The following is a 20,158-nucleotide window of genomic DNA, read 5'->3' on the forward strand; positions in this document are numbered from 1 at the left end:
CAAGAAGACAAGCAAAACTTGACCAGTTTTTTTTAGTGAATATGAGGAATTGGTATTTTGCCTGCATTGATCCTAATTTGGATAATTTTGTATAAGCAAAGAATTATCTTAAACAGTACTTTTTGACGTATCCCTCTACAATATGCCTGAGACATAATCCTCAAATGGGCCATCCCACTAGAGCTGATGAGGCTACTCAAGCCTGGTTGCAGTAAAGAAAAAAAAAAAATCCTTTTCTAATAGATGATTCTTGTTGCTAGAGACCAGTGCGACACCCAGAAGATCTGTCAGCAGTCATCTCATCATGCATTTTCTCTTGAGTGCCATGACTTTGACTTCAAATTAGACTTTGAAATGGCTGGTGGAAGTCTGGGAAGCACATGAAGTTGAGAGGATTAGGAAGTCATAATTGTTGAAAGACAGATGAGGTGAAAATGTATTGGGAAGGACTGAAGAAAGACGGGGAAAGCAGAGACAAAAGGGACAGGTATATGGGACAATGGAACAGAGAGTTGAGAGAAAAAAACTAATGCTACTTAGAAAGGGAAAATGGAAATCAGTGGGATTATTAGTCTAGGAGAGTAGAGACTGAGGACAGGGATGTGAGGGAGGGAGCCAATAGGGAACAGTAAATTAATTAAAGGAGAAGGACAGGGAGTTCTGAGAGAGGGGAGTTTACTACCTGAAGAATGAAGTCAGAGGATGGTGAGATCAGAACTAGGATTCTGTACAGAAAGAAAGGGATGAGATGATGAGAAGCCGGTAGCGATCAGACAAGAAAGGATGGGAGTGAAACATCTGAGGTGAGGCAAAAATGAGCCTGAGCAGAAAAAGGAGCTGTGCTTGGTAGGGTGAGCACTGTGTTACAAAGCCAGAATGAAGCCCAGGATTGTCCTGTGGCTTACTGACTTCTTTCAAACTGTCTCCTCCTGAGTAACACCTATGCTCAGAGGCTGGTAATCAGTGCTGTCAGATCACTCTACCCTCTCAAGAAACAGGAGAGCTAAAGGATCTGAACTAGCGATGCTGCATGGTGTCCTGCTATGCAATGCTGGAGGGAAACTTATTTCCTCTTCTATTAGTTAATGTTACCTGTGTGAGAGAAAGTTATTAATTTTGTTAACTCAGTGCTTAGGAATTTAGGCAAAGGACACAATATTAATTTGTGCTATGTGCCCATACTGAATTTTCTTCATGTTATAACTCCACAGAAACACATATTTTGTGTCCATCAAAAGGATTAATCAAAAATTATGGTGAATTATGCTGCCTGTGTGACCCTTTCTTCATTTGCTGTGGAAGATTAAGATAAAATGTGAATGAGGCTGGGGATTAACAAATGAAGGCCATTTCATGAAGGCAACTGAACTCTCTTGTTGAAAACATTTTTTATTCCTGTTTCTTGCTGTAAGAGCCTTACAAATGGATAATAATTACATAGGAGATTCTTTGGGGGTTTTGGCTTGATCATCCCAATGTGGCAGTGTTCATTGCATGGCTGCCATTGACATCTGTAAAAGCTGTGCTTTAAGTAGTCTGCGAACCTGACTGATTCTAAAGTAAAAACCTCAGATTAGTGGAAACCCTTGCCATATGCATGTTAATGTCTCAGCTCCGCATCTGGGCAATAATATTATATTCTAAACTGTATTCTAAGTAATCTCTGAAGACTTAAAAGTGGGAAGTCTAATTATTGTATCATATGAGGAACTGATTAGGAATTTAATATTGTAGCTTCTAAGTGGTTAAACTGTAGACTGAAGAGCAAGATGCCAGTAATACACTAGAAGAATAATCAAAGTATAGATAAGATGCCTTTAGTAATACGTGGAGGCATGTTGCCAGAAATGTATGAAATTTGAAGATTTTGAGTTTGAATTCAGATGTAGATTATATGTTGCTAACAACTGATGTCACACATAAAGTGTCTGTGTATAAGCAAAGAAGTAATGCAGAGTATTGTGCTCACTCCCTGCTGTGTCTCCCCCAATGCTCATGAGGGATCCAGCCTGCAGCTGACTGGTGTGACAGGGCGAGGCAAATACACCAGGAAGAAAGACTGATGGGAAAACAGGGGTTTGAATGAGTCTAAGGAGCCATCATCTGTGGCTTGATGGGGAGATCCAGCTGGGGGAGGACAGGCTGAATTCCTGTCAGGGGGAGAGGGTGAGCAGGCAGTGGGGGGAAGAGCCCAGCAGCAGTGACACTGATCCTGAGGAATCTGTGCATGTGAGAGCACTTAGCAGAGTTTATCCAGAAGGATAAAGGTTAAATCACCCAGTCCCCTATAGCACAGCTCAGTTGTGTTCTACCTGGCTGCTCTGTATCAATCCTAAGGCTTTATTTGGTGAAAATGTTTTGTCTCAGTCAAGTAATTGTTTCCTCCAGAGAAGAGCAAGTGTCAGTACAGCACTACGAATGGAAGAGACTGTACAGTCACTGAGGCTCAAAGATACGCACAATTTTGTCAGAGCAGGTGAGCATTACCTCTTTCTTCTCTGTTCTGCAGAAGAAATAACTGGCTTGACCTGGGCAAAGAGACTTTTCCCATCACAGACCTGATTGTCAATAATATGCTCAATATGGGAGAAAGGGCATATTGTTGGAGGCTGGAAGTGGTATTTTTAAACTTAGAAATATATTTTTGCCCTGTTTGTCTTTGTTTTCAGTTTCAATTAAAAAAAATAGATAGGAATCGATCGCCTCTTCTTTGGAACAAGCTCAGCATCCCTTAATGAAACTGCCCACATAATATTTAAAATTGGTGTGTATGGGGGGGAGCAAAGGGCTAAATTAAAGAATTTAAAAGCATCATGATTGAATGCCTTGATTAGACTTGAGTACTTATCAGCAATACAGTTGATAAAGATGATCTGCATTTTTAGAATTTTTATTCAAGAAGGCCCATCTACCATAAAAATATGCTCCTTGACCTCATTTTCTGGACTCTAATTCCATGCTAAAATATGTGAATCAGCTGTTAGGTAGTCTTACCGAGCAATTGTAGACTCTGGTTTTCAGACACAAATTCTTTTCTAGTAATCAAGTAACACTACAAACATGCATTTATAGATCCTGCTTTTTCTTCAGTATGGATTCTCAGCACCATGCAGAAAAAGTACAGCCACTTTCTAGTTTTCCAAAAGCATATGATAAAGAGTAGCTTGTTGAACAGCTGGTTTTTCTACACCCCTAAGATTTAGATGTCACGTGAGGTCTTTCTTTTTCTTAATATGGTTTAGCAAAAATAAAACACCTGGTTCATCTTTCTGTTCTATCACTATTTGATTAAATTTTCATTTTTTTCTTTTCAAATCTTTCATTTACATATCCACTGCTTTCTCATCATCATTTATCTAGATTGGTTTCTTCGTTTCTAGATTGGTTCCACAGGGCAGGCTCTCACTGCTGGCAGTGAGAAAACAGTGTCAGGAACAGACACCATCCTCTTAGGTTAGATGAAGTGGCATGAAAGGAAGAGAAGGAGGAACTATAGACTACATGGAGGCCAAATCCACAACAATCCATGCAAAAATATCACTTAGCCCAAGTGCATCCAAAATGGAGCCAGAATTCTGAATGCTTTTTCTTGTTATATTTTCTCATTTGGATATCCAAACTTCCAAATATGTGCTGCTAATGTGACATTTCTTTATGTACATTAATAAATGCATGAAATCTGCAAGTTATAATTAAATGATCCATTGCTCTTAATCTGCATGCACGTTTTGATACATCCTGCAAAAGAAAAAGTAAGTCTGATGTCTCTGGTTGTGGGGTCCAAACAGCTGGACTACATTATCTCAGAGGTTTTTCCAACCTAAATGATTCCCCAGTTCTGTGGTTTGACCAGCTAACATTGTTCACTTCAAGAATGTCAAAAGTCCTATTAACTTGGGATAATTTCTGTTTTATACACTTAACTGAAGTGTCACAACTTTTAGCGGTGTAATGTGTACTCGTAGTAGAATACAGCTGAGATTGGAAAATTTGCAATTTTAAAAAATTGAATCAAAGATTAATGAGTCAGAATCCAATAATAATGCATTTATTTAAGCATATTCTGCAAATTGATTTTTCACAAAATAATTCTGTGAGCTCTTAGGAAACAGATTTGCTAAAATACTTTCAAATTATTTTACTTTAAAATAGAACAACAAAGGGTTCCATATTTTATAATACTGCAGGAGGGTGGAATCTCAAAAGGCACAGGGCACAGCTGCCTCCCAAATCTGAACTTGTAGTTCTATATTAAATTTAAATTCTTAATAGTTATAAATTGTTCTTAGTAACAAAGGTATGTGAATAAATAAAATATATTAGATAATCCTGTCTCCGGTTTACGAAGAAATAATGTATTTCCATTGTTACAAGATTAAACTCGAGTGTGCTTCAGAGGTTCACTTCAAATTATGCTGGTTTAGTTCCACTGTAAGAACTATTATTTGCAATCCTTTCAGTCTTTACTAAAACCACAAGAGGGAAAAAAGAAAAAGATAATAAAAACCTAATTACATTTCATATTTCAAATACAGCATTAGGGCGTCCAAAACACTTTTTCCTCTGTCTGGAGTCATAGAAAAAGCATAACTGAGATTATTTTTTGAAGAGTTGAGATTGTGCTACTTGGGAGAAGAGGAAAAATAGTGGAATCTGAAATTGTGGCTGATGTGCAGCTTGCTTATTTCTGGTGACTCTAGCAAAATAAGAGACTAAAGAGTAAAATAAGATGGGGAAAGACATAATAGAATCTCCCACTGCCACCTTTAAGGTTCTTTTCCTCAGACTCCTTGGGCTGGCTGCTCTCAAATCTGTTTTTCTATCATTAGAACTGCAAGATGCTTGTTTTACCACGTAGTTAAGGTTTTGTGGGGTTTGCTTCCCCATCACAAGAGCACGCTAACATTAGAATAAATTGTATAATTTAGCAATAACTTCTGTTTTGGGGTGGGGGTAAGAGTGTAGACACTCAACAGGAAAAAAATTTAGAAGACAGGCTTGCCTTTTTTGACAGAAGAAAAGTTAGGCAATGGGTTATGGTCGTTTAGATTGTTTCTGCCTTGAGGACCAGTTAATTATAGCCAGGTAATTCTTTGCTGTTCTGCTCTTTTGAAAATAATGTGTTCCCAGAATATCCTACAATCTGAATATCAGCAAGTAATTTCCATGTTCATTGCCTTTCCAGTTTCATTCCCCTTTCTCATTGCAGCTTTCTCTTAAGGCTTTCCTACAAGTACTTTCTGTCTCATCTGCTGAAATTCTCTTTACTTCTATGCATGAACGCACATGTACACAGACTTCCTCCTGTATATGATATTTTATCATGAAGTCACTTAAATCTGCCTTTTGTTTATGGAAACTTAAGGGAATTATTACAGATGTCTGTTGTTTGTTCATTTAAATAATTTAGTTTTCACTGGTCAGTGTTTCTTTATGCATGCCTGACTGGATTAACTTGCTGAAAGCAGCAAGCCTGAAATGAACTTCTTTACAGTAATCTCTAACTGCTGTCCTTACATATTGAAATTCAGAATCCTGGTTATCTAGATGAGGTGAGTGATTGCTGCTTGAGGGACACTAATTTATTGATAAACATCTGTCCTTAATCTTTTTGGCTAAAATAACTTTTCAATTATTGGATTGCTCAGATTTTTTTAAAAAAGAACCTACTGGGTATAAGATACAAAAATAAGTGCAAGGTACCTGGAAAATACTGCAATACAGGAAACCTTTGACCTTAGGATTACAAAACTTCAAAAATTCCAGGTATGAAGCTTCAAAGGTCTTTTTTCTTTTTTTTTTTTATTACATGTGTTTGAATCATTAGCTCATAAATACTGTGTTTCAAATGAGAGGGGGAAAACATTACTTGCAACAAATTTCTTTGCTCTTTGGGACTCAAAGAACCAGACAAAACACACTCAATAGTGGTTGTGAGAAAGAATCAACTCCTGGGAGAGGAGTTTCTTTTATTTTTATGGCTAACCATTCCGCTTTTGGGCCTTCCAGGTGGGATGGTGCTGACTAACAGCCTATTTAACCTTTTGGATTGGTGCCTTAATTTCTATTCAGTACCTAACACTGCTTGAACAAAACCCTAGTGTTTCATATGGCCAGCTTTCAACTTGATATTGCTCTACTGTGAAAAAGAAATTAGTGAAATTGAGGAGTTGCACAGATGCAAAAAACACAGGGGCAAAGGAAAGCTTACCTTGATGCATTTACTATTGGAAATCATGTCAGAATATGGAGTTAGAACTTGTTTCTGAACAGAAATAATAGTCAGATATCATTTAAATCCTGTTTATTTGAGGAGAGAAAGAAAAGGGGAATAGAAAAGTTTTGCTCTGTTCATTAATTTGCATATTTGTTAGACATTGTGCTGAACCCTTATCCTCTGGGAATGCCCTACAAAATTTGATTTGAATGGAACTTATTTTATTTCATACTGGGGCTTTTAGAGGTATTATCTCTTTCAGTTCTTCATGCGCATCAAAATCTTTTTATTCAAAGTTCTGTGCAAGCAGAACAAAATGACAAATTAATAAAAGGTATAAAAGCCAAATCCTCTGGCAAGGTGCCATGTCACCAGTCTGAATTGTTCTACTGGCAGTTTCTGGCCCTAGAGTGGATTTACCTGGCACTTAGACAACACGCGTCTTCCAACACTGTAACTGGATTAATTAGACTGAATTATCTGTGGCATTACTGATAACTAGTGACATTGTTGTGAGATTGTAGGTGATATTTTCAAGAAGATAATACAAATTTTCTGCTTTGGAAAATGCTTCTGAAATGAAAGCATTGTGTAATCCACAACAAGGTACTTTATGAAATTAAAATCCAAGATAATTACCACAGATTACCACAGATTGGTGTGAAACAGTCATAATATATGCACCATTTTTGCTAAAATCCATTGCTATACTATATTGTGTTTAATGTAAACAAACATAAACTTAAGTGTATAGTTCAATTATTATATATTCCTAGAGTGACATCTAATATAGTTTGCTAAAGACAAATTTAATGCAATAAAACCGAAAGTGTGTTTTTGGTTGAAAAATATACAACTAAATATAAAAAAAAAATTCTAATGTTTTATAAATTAATCTGTCATTCTGCCTGGCTTGCACACAATCAAACCTAAAATTAAGAATGCAATGCATATGCAATACATGCATTTAGAAAATGTTATAGACTTCTGGGCTGGAGAACTACCAAAGCAGAGGACCAAATTACAGAAAAGGAAATGTGGTGACAAGAGTTTAATTACACATCTGTGAGTACTTTGTACAGATATTTAAATCCTTTAAACCACATGCACTTTGCCTCAAAGATTAGCGCCAAAGAATCTATTGCCACTAGACAAAGGTCTATTTTCATATGAAAATTTTGCCCAAGGTGTTATTCCAAGTGTGTGTACATTAGCAGCAGTAAAGTACAAGTGTATAAATTCTGGTTTATTCTTGTATGAAACTGGAATCTGTTTTCGCTATGCTATTTATGGACAGTTTAAAATTTAGTTCTATTGAAGTTTAATAATATGAGATTCCTATTAAATTTTCCTAGATATCACTAGAAAGCTTTTCCTAAAAGAAAATTTTAGGAGAGTCTTTATAAAATTACATTATGAAAGACAAAAACATTCTTACTGGTAAAGTTATATAAGCTAAGCAACTTATATAAGCTAAAACTGTATAAAGTTAATAAGCTAAATGAAATTACGCAGAAGTTAAGTTTTTAATTCTATCCTGAAATACAATGGACTAACTTCATCCTTGTCTCAGTCATACATTACTTTAAAATCCTTTGTTTCGTGGGAAGAAGCTGAAAATTCATAACAAAATCAGGAAAATTATCTAAGAATGAACTTCATCTTTTCATTCACTTCTATATATTGTTGTAATGGTCAAATTCAGACAATTTTTTTAAAAATATATTTTTAAGTTCTGTTGTCTTCTTTTTTTCTATTATTTGTGATTCAAATCCATCTGATCACAGTTGGTCAGCCACTAGTCACTTCTATTCTTTGTTAATAACTAATTAATCATCTTGTAAGTTAAAGTAATTAATAGTTGTAAACTTTTATAACCTTGTTCTGATGATTCATCTTTATGAATGAAGGTAATAGGCCTATGAGACCTGTTCTATGTTATGCTAAAGGTTTTTCAAATCCATTTCACATGCCCTTAATATACCTTTCAGCAGAAGGGGATATTTTTAATCAACTGACAACTTGAAGTGTTCAAGCTAGCACAAAAATTACAGGTAAAATCGATACAACAAGCTTATTTGGCTGATGGAATTAATGAGTAATTTTGGATTCATGACACTGGATTTCATGTTATTCAAATTCTGGAAAACACAAAAATATTTTCCTGATATTATGATATGCCTTTGTTTGAACCTATATGTGACACAGTTGAGACTGGTGTGACTAGTAGGTACCAAGCAATGAGTAATGCCCTTGGTTAGTTTAAGTGCTTTTGACTCAGTCCCCGCAGCCCAGAACTGTTCCCTTCACAGGGAACAGTGCAACTATACTCATTTGTTTTAAAGAACCTACAAGTAACTGTGTTAAGTCTATGTTCTTACAGAGCACATGTGCCTTATTTGGTTTTTCAAACAGCACTTGTGACCCAATCACTGTATTTCAAAGAATGCACAAAACTAGCAAGCCTAATGAATCAATTTAGTTGGAAGTCAAGCCATGTTGTCCTGGGAACATCTTGTTCTTGGCTTTCCCAAATGCGTTCCTTCTTTTGATTTCATTTTATGACTGCTTAAAGAGGAGCTGTCATGTTCTTTCCCCAGTGATTCTGCATCCATGAAACAGAGGAAAAAGCCTTACCATCTATACTAGATGACAACCCAACTTATGTTTATTCCTTTAGCAAAGGAAAGCAGAGTTAATTTAGTCTTATATTTAAAGACAACCAGGGAAAATTATTCACTTTCTTCTTCACCACAGGCATCTTATAGCAAGCAATAAGCATCTCGACGCAGCCAATCTGGACAAGCTTAAAAGGTGCACGACAGGAATTCTTGTTTACTTTTTTGAAAATCTGAAATTAATTTGGGAGGTTGCATGGGACCCTAAATACATGACAGTCAGAAATATTTAATTTGCAGTATCACGAACATGCTGCTAAGTAGAACATTTTTCTGTATTGAGACAACAAGCTTCAGAGAGAGTTTTGTGGTTTTGCTGTTCATACTGATACTGGTTCACCTATTTCTTTTCTCTTTCATCTTGAAACATTGGAAATATTTTAATATCTATGCTAAACACTGTGAAAAAGAATTTTTCTGGTACAGAATAGCTGAAATGTGTGCAATTATCACTATGTCATGGCATGGCAGGAGATTATTTTCTCTATGAGGTATACAAAGAAGAGGTTCTTTTACTTGGTATCTGTAAAAACAAACCTGATAAGCAAGTCTGTCACGGGTTTATCACTTTTCATCTTCTTTCAGCTGCTGAAAAAAAAGACAAACAAGATAGACAAAGACAAACAAGAGTGGTTCAATTTTTTCACAGTGGAAAATCAATTAAATGTAGAAAAGCCAACAATTTAATACCACATCACAAAGATGAAGTGATAGATCATTATCTTGGCATGGTGAACTCCAGTGTCAGTAAAGTCTGTATTTGTAAAACAATAACCATAATTTTTAATTGCTGCTGTTGCAGTGCTATCTTTATCCATTTTCCTGACATTAAAGACCAAAATTTAATTTCCTCAATCCAAAAGAAAATTGTTTGAATATTATCTAGCATTTTACAACAGCTTTTACTGTCTTATCTCCTATCTACCTTTGTCAGCTTTACCAAATATTTCCTCAGAGAGCTGTGGGCTTTTCCATGCATAAATCTCCTGCAATCAGCAGAGTCCAAATTTCTGTCTTTTTTTGTATAAACAAAGTGATGTTAACAAGTCAGTAGACAAAGACCAGTGCTTTCATTGATTTTATAACTGGGATGAAGTTGTTGAGTTTTAAAGCTGGATTTTCTCCTTTCCCAGGCAGATATTTACATGCCAGGGTAATCCAATGTAGCACAAAATGAGTAATGCAGAGATTCAGAATAGATATCATCAAGGTTATAAATGTACAGAGAATTCAAAACACTGAACATCAGGAGGGACTTATTCTTTATGGCAAAGTACAGATTTCTAAAATGCAACAGCAAATTCATTCATTAGTTCAGGGATTAATAATATTTGAATAATTAATAATAAATTTAGGAACATGCTATGAAATTCCACTGAATGGTGCTGTGAGAACATAAATACTTCCATTTGAAATTGAAACTGCATGGAGATCAGCCCCTTTAAGCACAAGGTTCTAAATATATCAGTCTAAATATATCTCTAGTTGTAGGATAAAATCCTTGACAACATGGGAGAGGTTTTTTGATGGTCTGTCTGTGATGTTTTAATTTATGGTGGTTTTTTTTCCATGCTGTTGTCTCTTACCAGATGTTTTGGTCGGTACTCAGATTGTAACAGGCATTTAAGGGAGCCTCAGTTGCCTGCTCAGCTTTTTGCTAAGAAAGGAACTTAAGGCACTAAGTACTGTGCATACACGGTTTGCTTAACAGCACGGCTACATAAGCTTTTTTTACTACTTCTTTTTGGGTGAAACAAGTTAATCATAATGTTCTGAATACCATCACAAAACAGCAGAGAAATTTAGAATAATATGCAAGTGTGAATTCACCCCGTGATTAGGATGTAGCATTATTTTTGGTACCTCTATGTAAAAGTCTTAAGGAACTAATGTTCTTTGAGTAATTGCGTAGGTTATATGCTTGTGGATAAAAGCAAATCAACACTTTAAAATCATTCAGTGGTGGTTAGCTGGAATATATGGCTTTCTATGCAGGATGCTTCTGACAGCAAGGATAATTCTGTACATATAGAAGATATTTATCTCAGTTTTCTGCAGCTACAGCTCTTACATTTCAATTTTTCAGAGTTGTAATCATTGTCAAGGGCTTAACTGGAAGAAAGTTCTTCTGGAAGAGATTTTTTATGAATCTGAAGTAGTTGATTGAATTTCAGGTGTTTTCTCTTAGTCCAAGAGAAAAATGAGTGCATAAAATCAGATGTTGTCGAAGAACATCACTTGTTAATCTGAGAAAGTTGTGTGAAAGATTTATACTTTGTATTTGAAAATAGCCTGGAAAAATAGTCACATGTTTCAGAATTAGCTTTTTACTATCTGAACAAGCACCACATCACAGTTAATAATGAAATTTAAGCAATGAAATTTAAAATAAAATTTGTATTTGATTTTGGGGTTTTTATGTAACAGTATGCATTTAGTCAAATGGTAGCTCTAATAAGAAGGTGATACTCCTTTTTGAAAGTGCTTCAAAAATTAAATTAGCAGACACTTGCGGAAAGGTGCTAGATAGGTTCAGGTGAGCTTTGGAAGTGCAGAACACTGGATAGTATTCTGTCTCAATGATGCTTTTCTCCATTACCAACATATTGCGGACTGAAAAAATTTACTTCTAGAGTAATTTTAAACCCTCTCCATAGCATGTTCTTGCAAAGAAGTTGATCTCATACAAGAAATCTGACTTGGCATCCTGCAATCCATTACAGAAATAATAGATCAGTCATGCTTTTTTGGAAAAAACATAGTGATGGCAGAATTTGTCTCACAGGCACACTGGTGGGACTGCTAAGACATCATGCATCTGCAAGTGTGGGTAATTGCAGCTGCTGCAGCACAGAGAAGTGAAGAACAGAGGACAGGCAGAGTCCTCCAGCTGCCCTGGAGTCCCTCATCAGCATCCCTCTACCTTTCCCCTCAGCACTGCTTGAATGACATCCTGTGCTCTCTGAGGTTCTTTTCCCACAAAGCATGGGCTCAGCAGAACAGCACCTGTGTATCTAAACTTCACACTGATGCATTCTGACCAATATCTCCACAGTTTTTGGATAAGAATGACAACTCTTCTGAAGGATTCATAATTGGCTCCTTCATGATGTCTTACTCAATTTTCAGCAAAACTGTGTCACAGATTTGATCATGGTTGCCTTGTTCTTAGGTCCTTGGTCCATTTACACCAAGAAATTTCTTTAAAATTGGAATATAATCAAATATATACATCTGACTTCATATAAAGGGACTTATCTATCTGGGTATAAAATTTCAGCACAAATTAATGTCATGGAATGGTTTGGGTTGGAAGGGACCTGAAAGATCATCTGGCTCCAACCGCCCTTCCATGGGCAGAAATACCTATAGCTTGTCTGGTATATTGTTATCAGAAATAGCAAAACAATCCTTTAAAATAGTGCTTTTATGTCATTTGTCTTGTATAATTTACATTTTGATCTTATTCTGAGGATGAAGAGATGAAATATTTGCTTTATATCAAAGGAAATTTTAGTTAGGTAACAATATATTTTTGCCAAGTTTAACAAGTACTTCATATACTATTTGTAATTTCAAGGCAAATGAATTAGTTCGTTTTTGTTTCTTGATATTCACATTCAAATGTGAATGAGTACTTACAAAGGCATACTAACAAAACACATCATAAAATAAACATATTTTTTCTGGTCCTATTTAGTCATCTGTGACTCTTTGGAAGATCATGTTTCTGGAGCTGGCACGAGGTGCCCCGTGGGCTACTTTCCATGTGGCAATATCACGAAGTGTTTGCCCCAACAGCTGCACTGTAATGGTGAGGATAACTGCGGGAATCGGGCTGACGAAGACAACTGTGGTACGTGGCTGCAACTTTTCTTTGTGTCTAGCACCTGTAGTCACTGAAACCCAGGCAGTGCTCCCACCAAAGGGGAGGTTGTGGACTGTCAGGAATAGGAAAGTTACATGTTTTTCAGAGGATGCAACAGGTCTGCTTTAGCTAATAAAGCCACCCAGCAAACCATTTGCTGGAGAAAGAAGAAGGGGCCACATTTTTCTTTGTAAATGGTATCAGTTATCAGTAGCCCATTCTTTTCTTGCTTCGAACTTCTTTGTACATGTCATTTTGATGTCTTCAAATGGATGTATGTGATCTATCAAAGACTTGCTGAGGAGAGGTGGATGTATGTTCCAATAGTTTATGAAAAGCTTAATGTGACTTAATGTGGGAAACATAATTTAGAAGAATTTTCAAGGTTTTACAGAAATTATTTATGCCCTAATTTGGGAGAAACGTGTGTCTGTGAGTGTACTGTGAAAGCTGCACTACCAGCAGACTTTGGTGGTTGAAAAATCCCAGGAAAGATCCCAGGGCATACATATAGTCAGGTCACTTGTGCATACTGTTTTGATCCTTGTCACTCCTAACCCCTCTTTATCATAGCTGTGACCTTGACTTGGCTTATAGGCTTTGGCTTTATTTACCTCTACTGCAAACCAGGTAGGCCTAGGGCTTTCTGCTTATTTGTGAGCATGGCCCTGGCACAGCTTTTGTCTGTGCTGACTAGCATCTCTCATGCAGTGTTTGGACACAGCTCAGAGGTGGCACAAACCTGGGATAGTCTGGAAAGGGGCCCCTATATTCTGTGAGGAGAGAGCTTCACTATTTTGTTGTGAGCTAAGAGCACAGGGAGAGAAAATAAGCCCCAGCACATTTTATTTACTGCTGTTGTCACCTTACTTACAGCCTGGATATTTTCAGAGGTGCTCTTCTGAGCTGCTGATCCATGGCAGATGGGGGAAGCAGGCCTCCTGTAGCCATGGAGAACAGCCAGGTGCGCCGTGCCCTGCCTCATGTGCTGCCTCCAGCTCTCCAGAGCCAAGCAGCTGAACTGTTTGTCAGTCCCAGGCAGACACATCATCATCGTCACATCTGGGTGGGAAAAGTGGGGAAGAATTAAAATATTAGGTGAAAATTCTATGCTATGCGTACTGGAAGAAATTTTCTGAAAGGAATTTCAAACACAATATGGTAAAGGTATTTTCCACCAAGATTCTCAGCAAAATCAACAAGGTTTTGAAAGTAATTGTTCTCATTGCATGTGAAGCTGATTAGTGTACCTATGTGAAGTGTCTTATTATTATACATATGCAATTTCAGTGTCTTACTCCATACAAAAGCGATTTTAAATTCTAATCCCATAAAACAGACCTGCACTATTTTGTATTTTTTTACCATTTGCTGTTGCTATAAACCTAATTGGTGTTTTAAATAATCAAAATCCTGAACAAAAATGGCTTGCTCTGTTTTTTCTGTAGCTATCCTGACCTACAGTAGCAGAAATTGACAATGATGATGCCCTTTCATGTTTTAGAAGTCCAAAGACAATAAACAGTTGCTTTACCCATATTTCATTTCTGTATAATACCACAAAGTCTACCATACAAGGACTTTCTGAAAGATACAGCTTAATATGATGCTAATTAGGATATACACAGTTCTGTAATGGGAGGTACAAAAGAGTATAGAATCATAGAATTGATTAGGAAGGAAAAGAAATTTGAGATCATTGATACCATTGATAGAAGAGTTCTTTGCTTCTCATCTTATTACTGGCACAGAACAGAAGTATTCTTGGATTATGAATAACCAGTTTTAAAAATTCAATTAGAAGTAACATGGGTTGTCAGTGAGCAGGGAGGGTGCTGCAAGAAGTAATTTAATACTGAACCCTGAAGTAATGAATAACAAAGTCCTTAGTAACGCCTTAGTGTTCTTCTATAGAAATGAACACACAAGACAATTTAGCTGTAACATTGAATCCTCTTCTCTCTATTGTATTTCAAGGAAGAGTTAGCATCGAGTTCTCAAAACCTAAATTACAAAAGATTGTATTCATTGTCATTGTATTGACGTTCTGGGTAAAACTATGCTACTGGGAAAAACTATGTTACTGGTGTTCTTCTCATATCTTGACCCCCTCTTCTCATTTAGAAATGCATTAGTGTAATTTAGAAATGCATTAATCAGTAATGTTTTCTCAAAAATTGGTATTGCAGTCATACTTTGACATGGAATGTCCTGATGAGATTTTCTGCAATGACTCCACATCTAGTAAGTGGGGAGATCTTTGTGGGGTAACTCTATTTTTGATTATTCATCTTGCTTAAAATACAAGAAAAGAGGTCTCAGTGATTAGTTCCTAAGACAGTGAAACCATCTGTCTTTTTTTCCCCCTTCCATTCCTGAGGTCACTTCAGTATGCCTCCTCATTCCAGAAGTTATATGGTTATATGGCTCCTTCTCCCCCCTTTTTCTTTTAATTTACAACTAGTAAATTGTTCTTGGTTACAGAGAAGAAATTAAAAATTAAATAATTCCAGTGTAGTAATTGTTTCATTCAGTGCCATGGAAATTTTAATCTCATCCACAAAGTATTCTAATTAGATAGTTCAACTTTTCTATTCCTGAACACATTTGCATCAATTTGAGGAACTTTGAGATGACTAGTCTACAGGATGCAACCCAACTAGTGTGGGAGAGGAAAAAAAATCTATGTAGACCCTCAAAGTAGTTCAAAAATACCTTTTTTTTTGTTTTGTTTTTGTTTGTATTTCAAACAAAGCTAGGTAAACCAACTGTTTCACTAACAGCAATAATGAAGCACCATCTTTAGTCTATAGCTGTATAGCATGGAAACACAAAGCAAAATATGTCATTAGATGTTTCACTCCAACTATCTTGTAGTGGTTCCTTTCTTTTTTTAATGAACAAATTTGTCTCATTTCCCCACTTCATTTCTCTAAGGAAATAATAGTTGTAATCTTTTTAAGATTGTATTTGTAAGAAACTATTGTAAAAAATTGTTGTAGTCTCTGAGATTCTTTGCAGTATTGATCCTGTTTCAGGCACTGTGTACCTGGTAACAGCAAAACATGATTATGAATATTTCAAACTTAACCAAATCCTCGCTGAGAGATGCGTCTTCAAATGTGCTGTAATCACTGCTCATATCCAGCCTAGGCACACAAAGACTGGCTTTGTGGTGCCCTCTTCAATTCTGCTTCCTCTTTCACTTCCACCCTCCTCTCCACATCCAAGTAATAAGCATAAAAATAAGGTCCAGAGTAGTGAAGATCTCAAAGTAGGATCATAGGTAGACTTGGGAACAGACCCAGAAAGCTGTGTTAGTGCTTAACCTCAGAGTGTGGATATCCTGCTTGCCAGCTCATCTTCAGCATTTCTTCCCCTTCTGGAAAGGGGTGAATTATAGCTGATATTTCACAGTAGAGTGAAGTCACTCATTTTTGAAAACTCATGCCTTTGTCACCTAGTTTGCTTTCCAAAATCAATAAAATTCTGTGTGCGATACCCTGATGGGGAAGAGCTTGAGGCAATGTAGTAAACTGCAATAAGAAGAGGCAGCTGGCAAATCCCACCTGCAGTGATGGGACACTCTGCTTGAACTATAGCTAACTTTAAATGTGCATGGAAAATGCAATTTTACATTTTGAACTTGAAAACATAGTCCAGCAAGACGAAGCAAGTATCTCTGCAAATCTGTCATGAAAATAATATTTTTAAATAAAAATAATTGAAAGTTTTGTAATTTGTCATAAAGCTTATGGTTTTGAGGAATTTCCTTTTTTAGACTAGAAAGAGCAGTAAATTTTACTTTGCTGTTCTTTTTCATGCTCATGCTTGCTAAAGCACCAAGTTCTTAATTAAGCTAAGGGCATTGTGAAGCAATTTAAACTCTATCATGTTTCACTTGGAGTTATTTTTGTATATATTTGCAAAATTCAAAATATGTGGGGAAATAAGATATAGCAATTTCAGCATCCTTCTGTACCCAAGCTTGTTTAAAGATCAAGATGGCAAGGCAGAGCAAGTTTGATACTGTTTTTTCCTACTGTGTTTGAGTTCAAACATAATGGCTTTGACCTGATTTTCCAGGGAAGAGCTTTTCCCATTTATTTACAGCTGTAAGGTTCAATTATGTTGACAGTTGGCATTTATAGATGGGAAGTTATAACATTTGTTTACTCGATTGCTTTTTAAAAGTGAGCAAGGATAAATAGGTATAATCACAAATTCTGCTTGCCTAATGCCATGGCAATGTTGACATGGGAATTGTTCCTAAAATAAGTAACAAATAATTCTCACATTGAAGACATAACTGCTGCAATATGCCTGTTAATGCAGTCTAAACAATCTCTAGGCAAACTCTTTGATGTCCAGTGGCATGTTAAATGTGCCAGGTATGCATTCCCAAGTACAAATTCATGGAAAGAAGAGTTTTGAGATGTCTGCCTTCACAGGGATGTTTAACGATAAAACAGAAACAAAACTAACAACAGTTGATAAAAACAGCAGTTAATCCATGAAAAACAAAAATAACAAAACTACAATATTTATGATATAGATTTTCACTGAGCCTACATGTATTTTCTCATTACAAGGTGTGTTTCTTTAGAGTAACAAAACTTGATGTGAAATATTGGAAAGTAAATTGAAAAGTTAATCATAACATAAATGTACTCTATGCATTTGGAAGAAGACAGCTAAAACTGTCAGTAATGATCCATGTTTATTTTTGTTTTCAAAATATCTATAATAGCTTTAGACACACAGAAAAAATGTTCTTTCATATGCTCCTAATTAAAGTTTTAAATCTTGCACTATTTTTTTTTTCCGTTTTCTGATATGCCTTCTACTTGGAAGGCTGAATTAACCAGTTTTTGTCCTAGATAAGGGTCAGCTTTCTCTTACTAAAATTATCCTATTATTGCATGCAGTGATAAAAGCACCATGTTCTCAGTCAAACAACTTTTATGTAATTATCTCTGCTGGATACAGCACTGGGTCAGTTGCCATTTTGTAGTCATAACATACTAATTAAAAATTGCTGCAAAGATTCTTAATGCTGTTAAATTTTGAACCACTGAGAGACTGAATAGATCTTTTTCCTGTCTGATTTTCTAAGACCTTTGTTGCAATATTGTTCCTTATATTCCATACATTCTACTGGGTCATTAGCACAATTTCATCATCAGAACTGCAAATTAGCTGTGCTGTTAGTACGATGCCAGTTTTTCAGAAGAAGCTTCCCAGTAAATTGCAGTGAAGCTTACCTCCAGTTTCTTGTTTCAAAACAACCCATCAACTGCCAAATTTAGTTTGGGAAAAATATAGAAACATAATCAGGTGTCAAAAGGTACTGGGCTTTTCTCTGGACTTCGCATACTACCTGGCCAATTTGAAAACATATTTTATATGTCTGAAAGACTGAGATTAATCCCTCTTGCTCTGTAACTAATATAACTAATGCTATGTGGCAGCATCCTGTAGCTATGGGTTCTGAAAATCCCTTATATGTAAAGTAGAGGTGCACTCATTTCTTTATAAATAATTCTGCTTTCAGATTCAAAAGCTTTTCCTAACTTCCAACAAGGTTTGATAGCACACAAACATGCAGTCAAAATCTATACAGTTTTTGGATTTGTTATGTTCTGTTCTAATTTAAAACACAAACAGTATGAGTGGTGTGGTATCTTCAGTCACACCACCTGACTTATGAAGCAAAGCCAAGCCCAGTGAGAGCTGACCTGGACTGAGTCCACTAGAATCAACAGAGACACTCCCACTGTCTTCAGTGAACAAAGAATCATAACTTACCTAAATTAGGAAACTAATAAACAGATCGTATGTTCTGAAAACCCAATGTTTGTTACTCATGTACCAACCTTCCTCAATAGATGTGGGAAAGACTGGAAGAACTGTGCTAGGGTTTTTTTGTCCTTTAAATGGAGAAATCTAGCTTGTGCAACCGGTCACAGAAACATCAGGTATACAATCTTTCCCCATGCAGTCTTTGACACATAAATTTCATAAATAAATGCCTCAATCCTTTTTATCTCAAACTTAATTGGTTGAGGAAGTACAGTTTATTCTTCGCTTAAAATTAGTGTTACTCTCATATCACACTACTGAATAGCTCTTAATGCTCATCTCAGAACTTTTTGCTAATATAGGCTCTTCATTTATTACTAATAAATCCCTAGAGGAAGTGTTTATGTGAAAGTAGCACAGGTATAAGTCCTACTTAGAATAAAAAGCATTTTATCATAAGAATTGTAAAAAATGCAATCACCAGAATTCTTAATTTCAAAACAAAAATCACAAACACTGGCCCTAATCCTTTGCAGCTCTGCAATCCAGACTCTTTTGCCATGAGTGGGACATTAAAATCAGCAACTATTGTTACACATTTGACAACTCTTTACATACATAAAATAATAATAAAAGGGAGAATGGAAGAAAAAATGTGCTAGTGTTTAATTCTATCCTTTTTGGTAAGCAGTATCTTTAATTATGTAGAGCAATTAAAGGAACAATGTAGCCTGAGGTATTTTGAGAGCAAAGTTTCCTCAGTGTTCAAAAATTTGGCTTCTGGACAATTTTGCTGATAGTTCTGTAAAACAGTTTTTTGGCAGCTAAGCAGTGGTTGCAGTGTGTCTGCATTTGTTTTTTAATCACAGTGTCATAGACACATTTTTCCAGTCTAGTGAAGCAAGAACAGGCATGCAGATTTGATTTGTTTCTGACTCCAGAGGAGTTTTTTGCTGGCTAAATGTATTTACTATTGTGTTGCTCTCAGCCCTAAGAGTTCTCTGAACAAAGGACAGCATTCAACTCCCCAGCTGTAAATTCACTTATAGACATTCATCACACACAGAGGTTTTCCTAAAGAACTGGAGCAGGGAGTGGCTGTTTGAAGTCTTGCACCTATTTGCCTCTAAAAACACAGACCTCATCTGTTACCATTCTCCACACAGTCACCAGATGACTGGTTTACCTTACTAAAAAACTTACAACAGACCAGCTCTTTTTTTAAAAGGACCCAATAAAAATTCAACAGGATAAACATAGTAACAGTCTGTATAATGTAATGCTGGTTTTGTATGAGTTTCTGTGAATCATACACAGAATTATTGCAGTTCTGCAGGTTCATTAAATCACCTTCTAGTTTTCCATAGCAGACATCTAAATTTCATGGCATATTTCAAAACATCTATACAAATGATGCATGTTTTAATATTAAAAGATTGCTCATAAGGTTTGATAAATTTCATTATTGTCTCAGCACATTTCAGAAAACCTTGATGCTTTTATATTCAAATTAATACTAATAATGTATAATGTTATAGTTGGTCTTATGTTTTCTTGGCATGGCATTTTCCCCATCACACTTAAAAGACAAGA

At 36.0% G+C, this 20,158-nt stretch overlaps 1 protein-coding gene across 1 annotated transcript in view; it reads left to right on the forward strand.

The window, feature by feature from the left end:
• The window catches only part of RXFP1 (relaxin family peptide receptor 1), a 79,116-nt gene that overhangs the window by 37,886 nt on the left and 21,072 nt on the right, over window positions 1–20,158 (forward strand). Inside the window, exon 2 of the mRNA XM_062493646.1 lies at window positions 12,596–12,751. Coding sequence (XP_062349630.1) covers window positions 12,596–12,751 — 156 coding nt within the window. The remainder of the gene's footprint in view (window positions 1–12,595; window positions 12,752–20,158) is intronic.

Source organism: Cinclus cinclus, chromosome 5 (genome assembly GCF_963662255.1).
Source record: "Cinclus cinclus chromosome 5, bCinCin1.1, whole genome shotgun sequence".
Taxonomy (NCBI): Eukaryota; Metazoa; Chordata; class Aves; order Passeriformes; family Cinclidae; genus Cinclus; species Cinclus cinclus.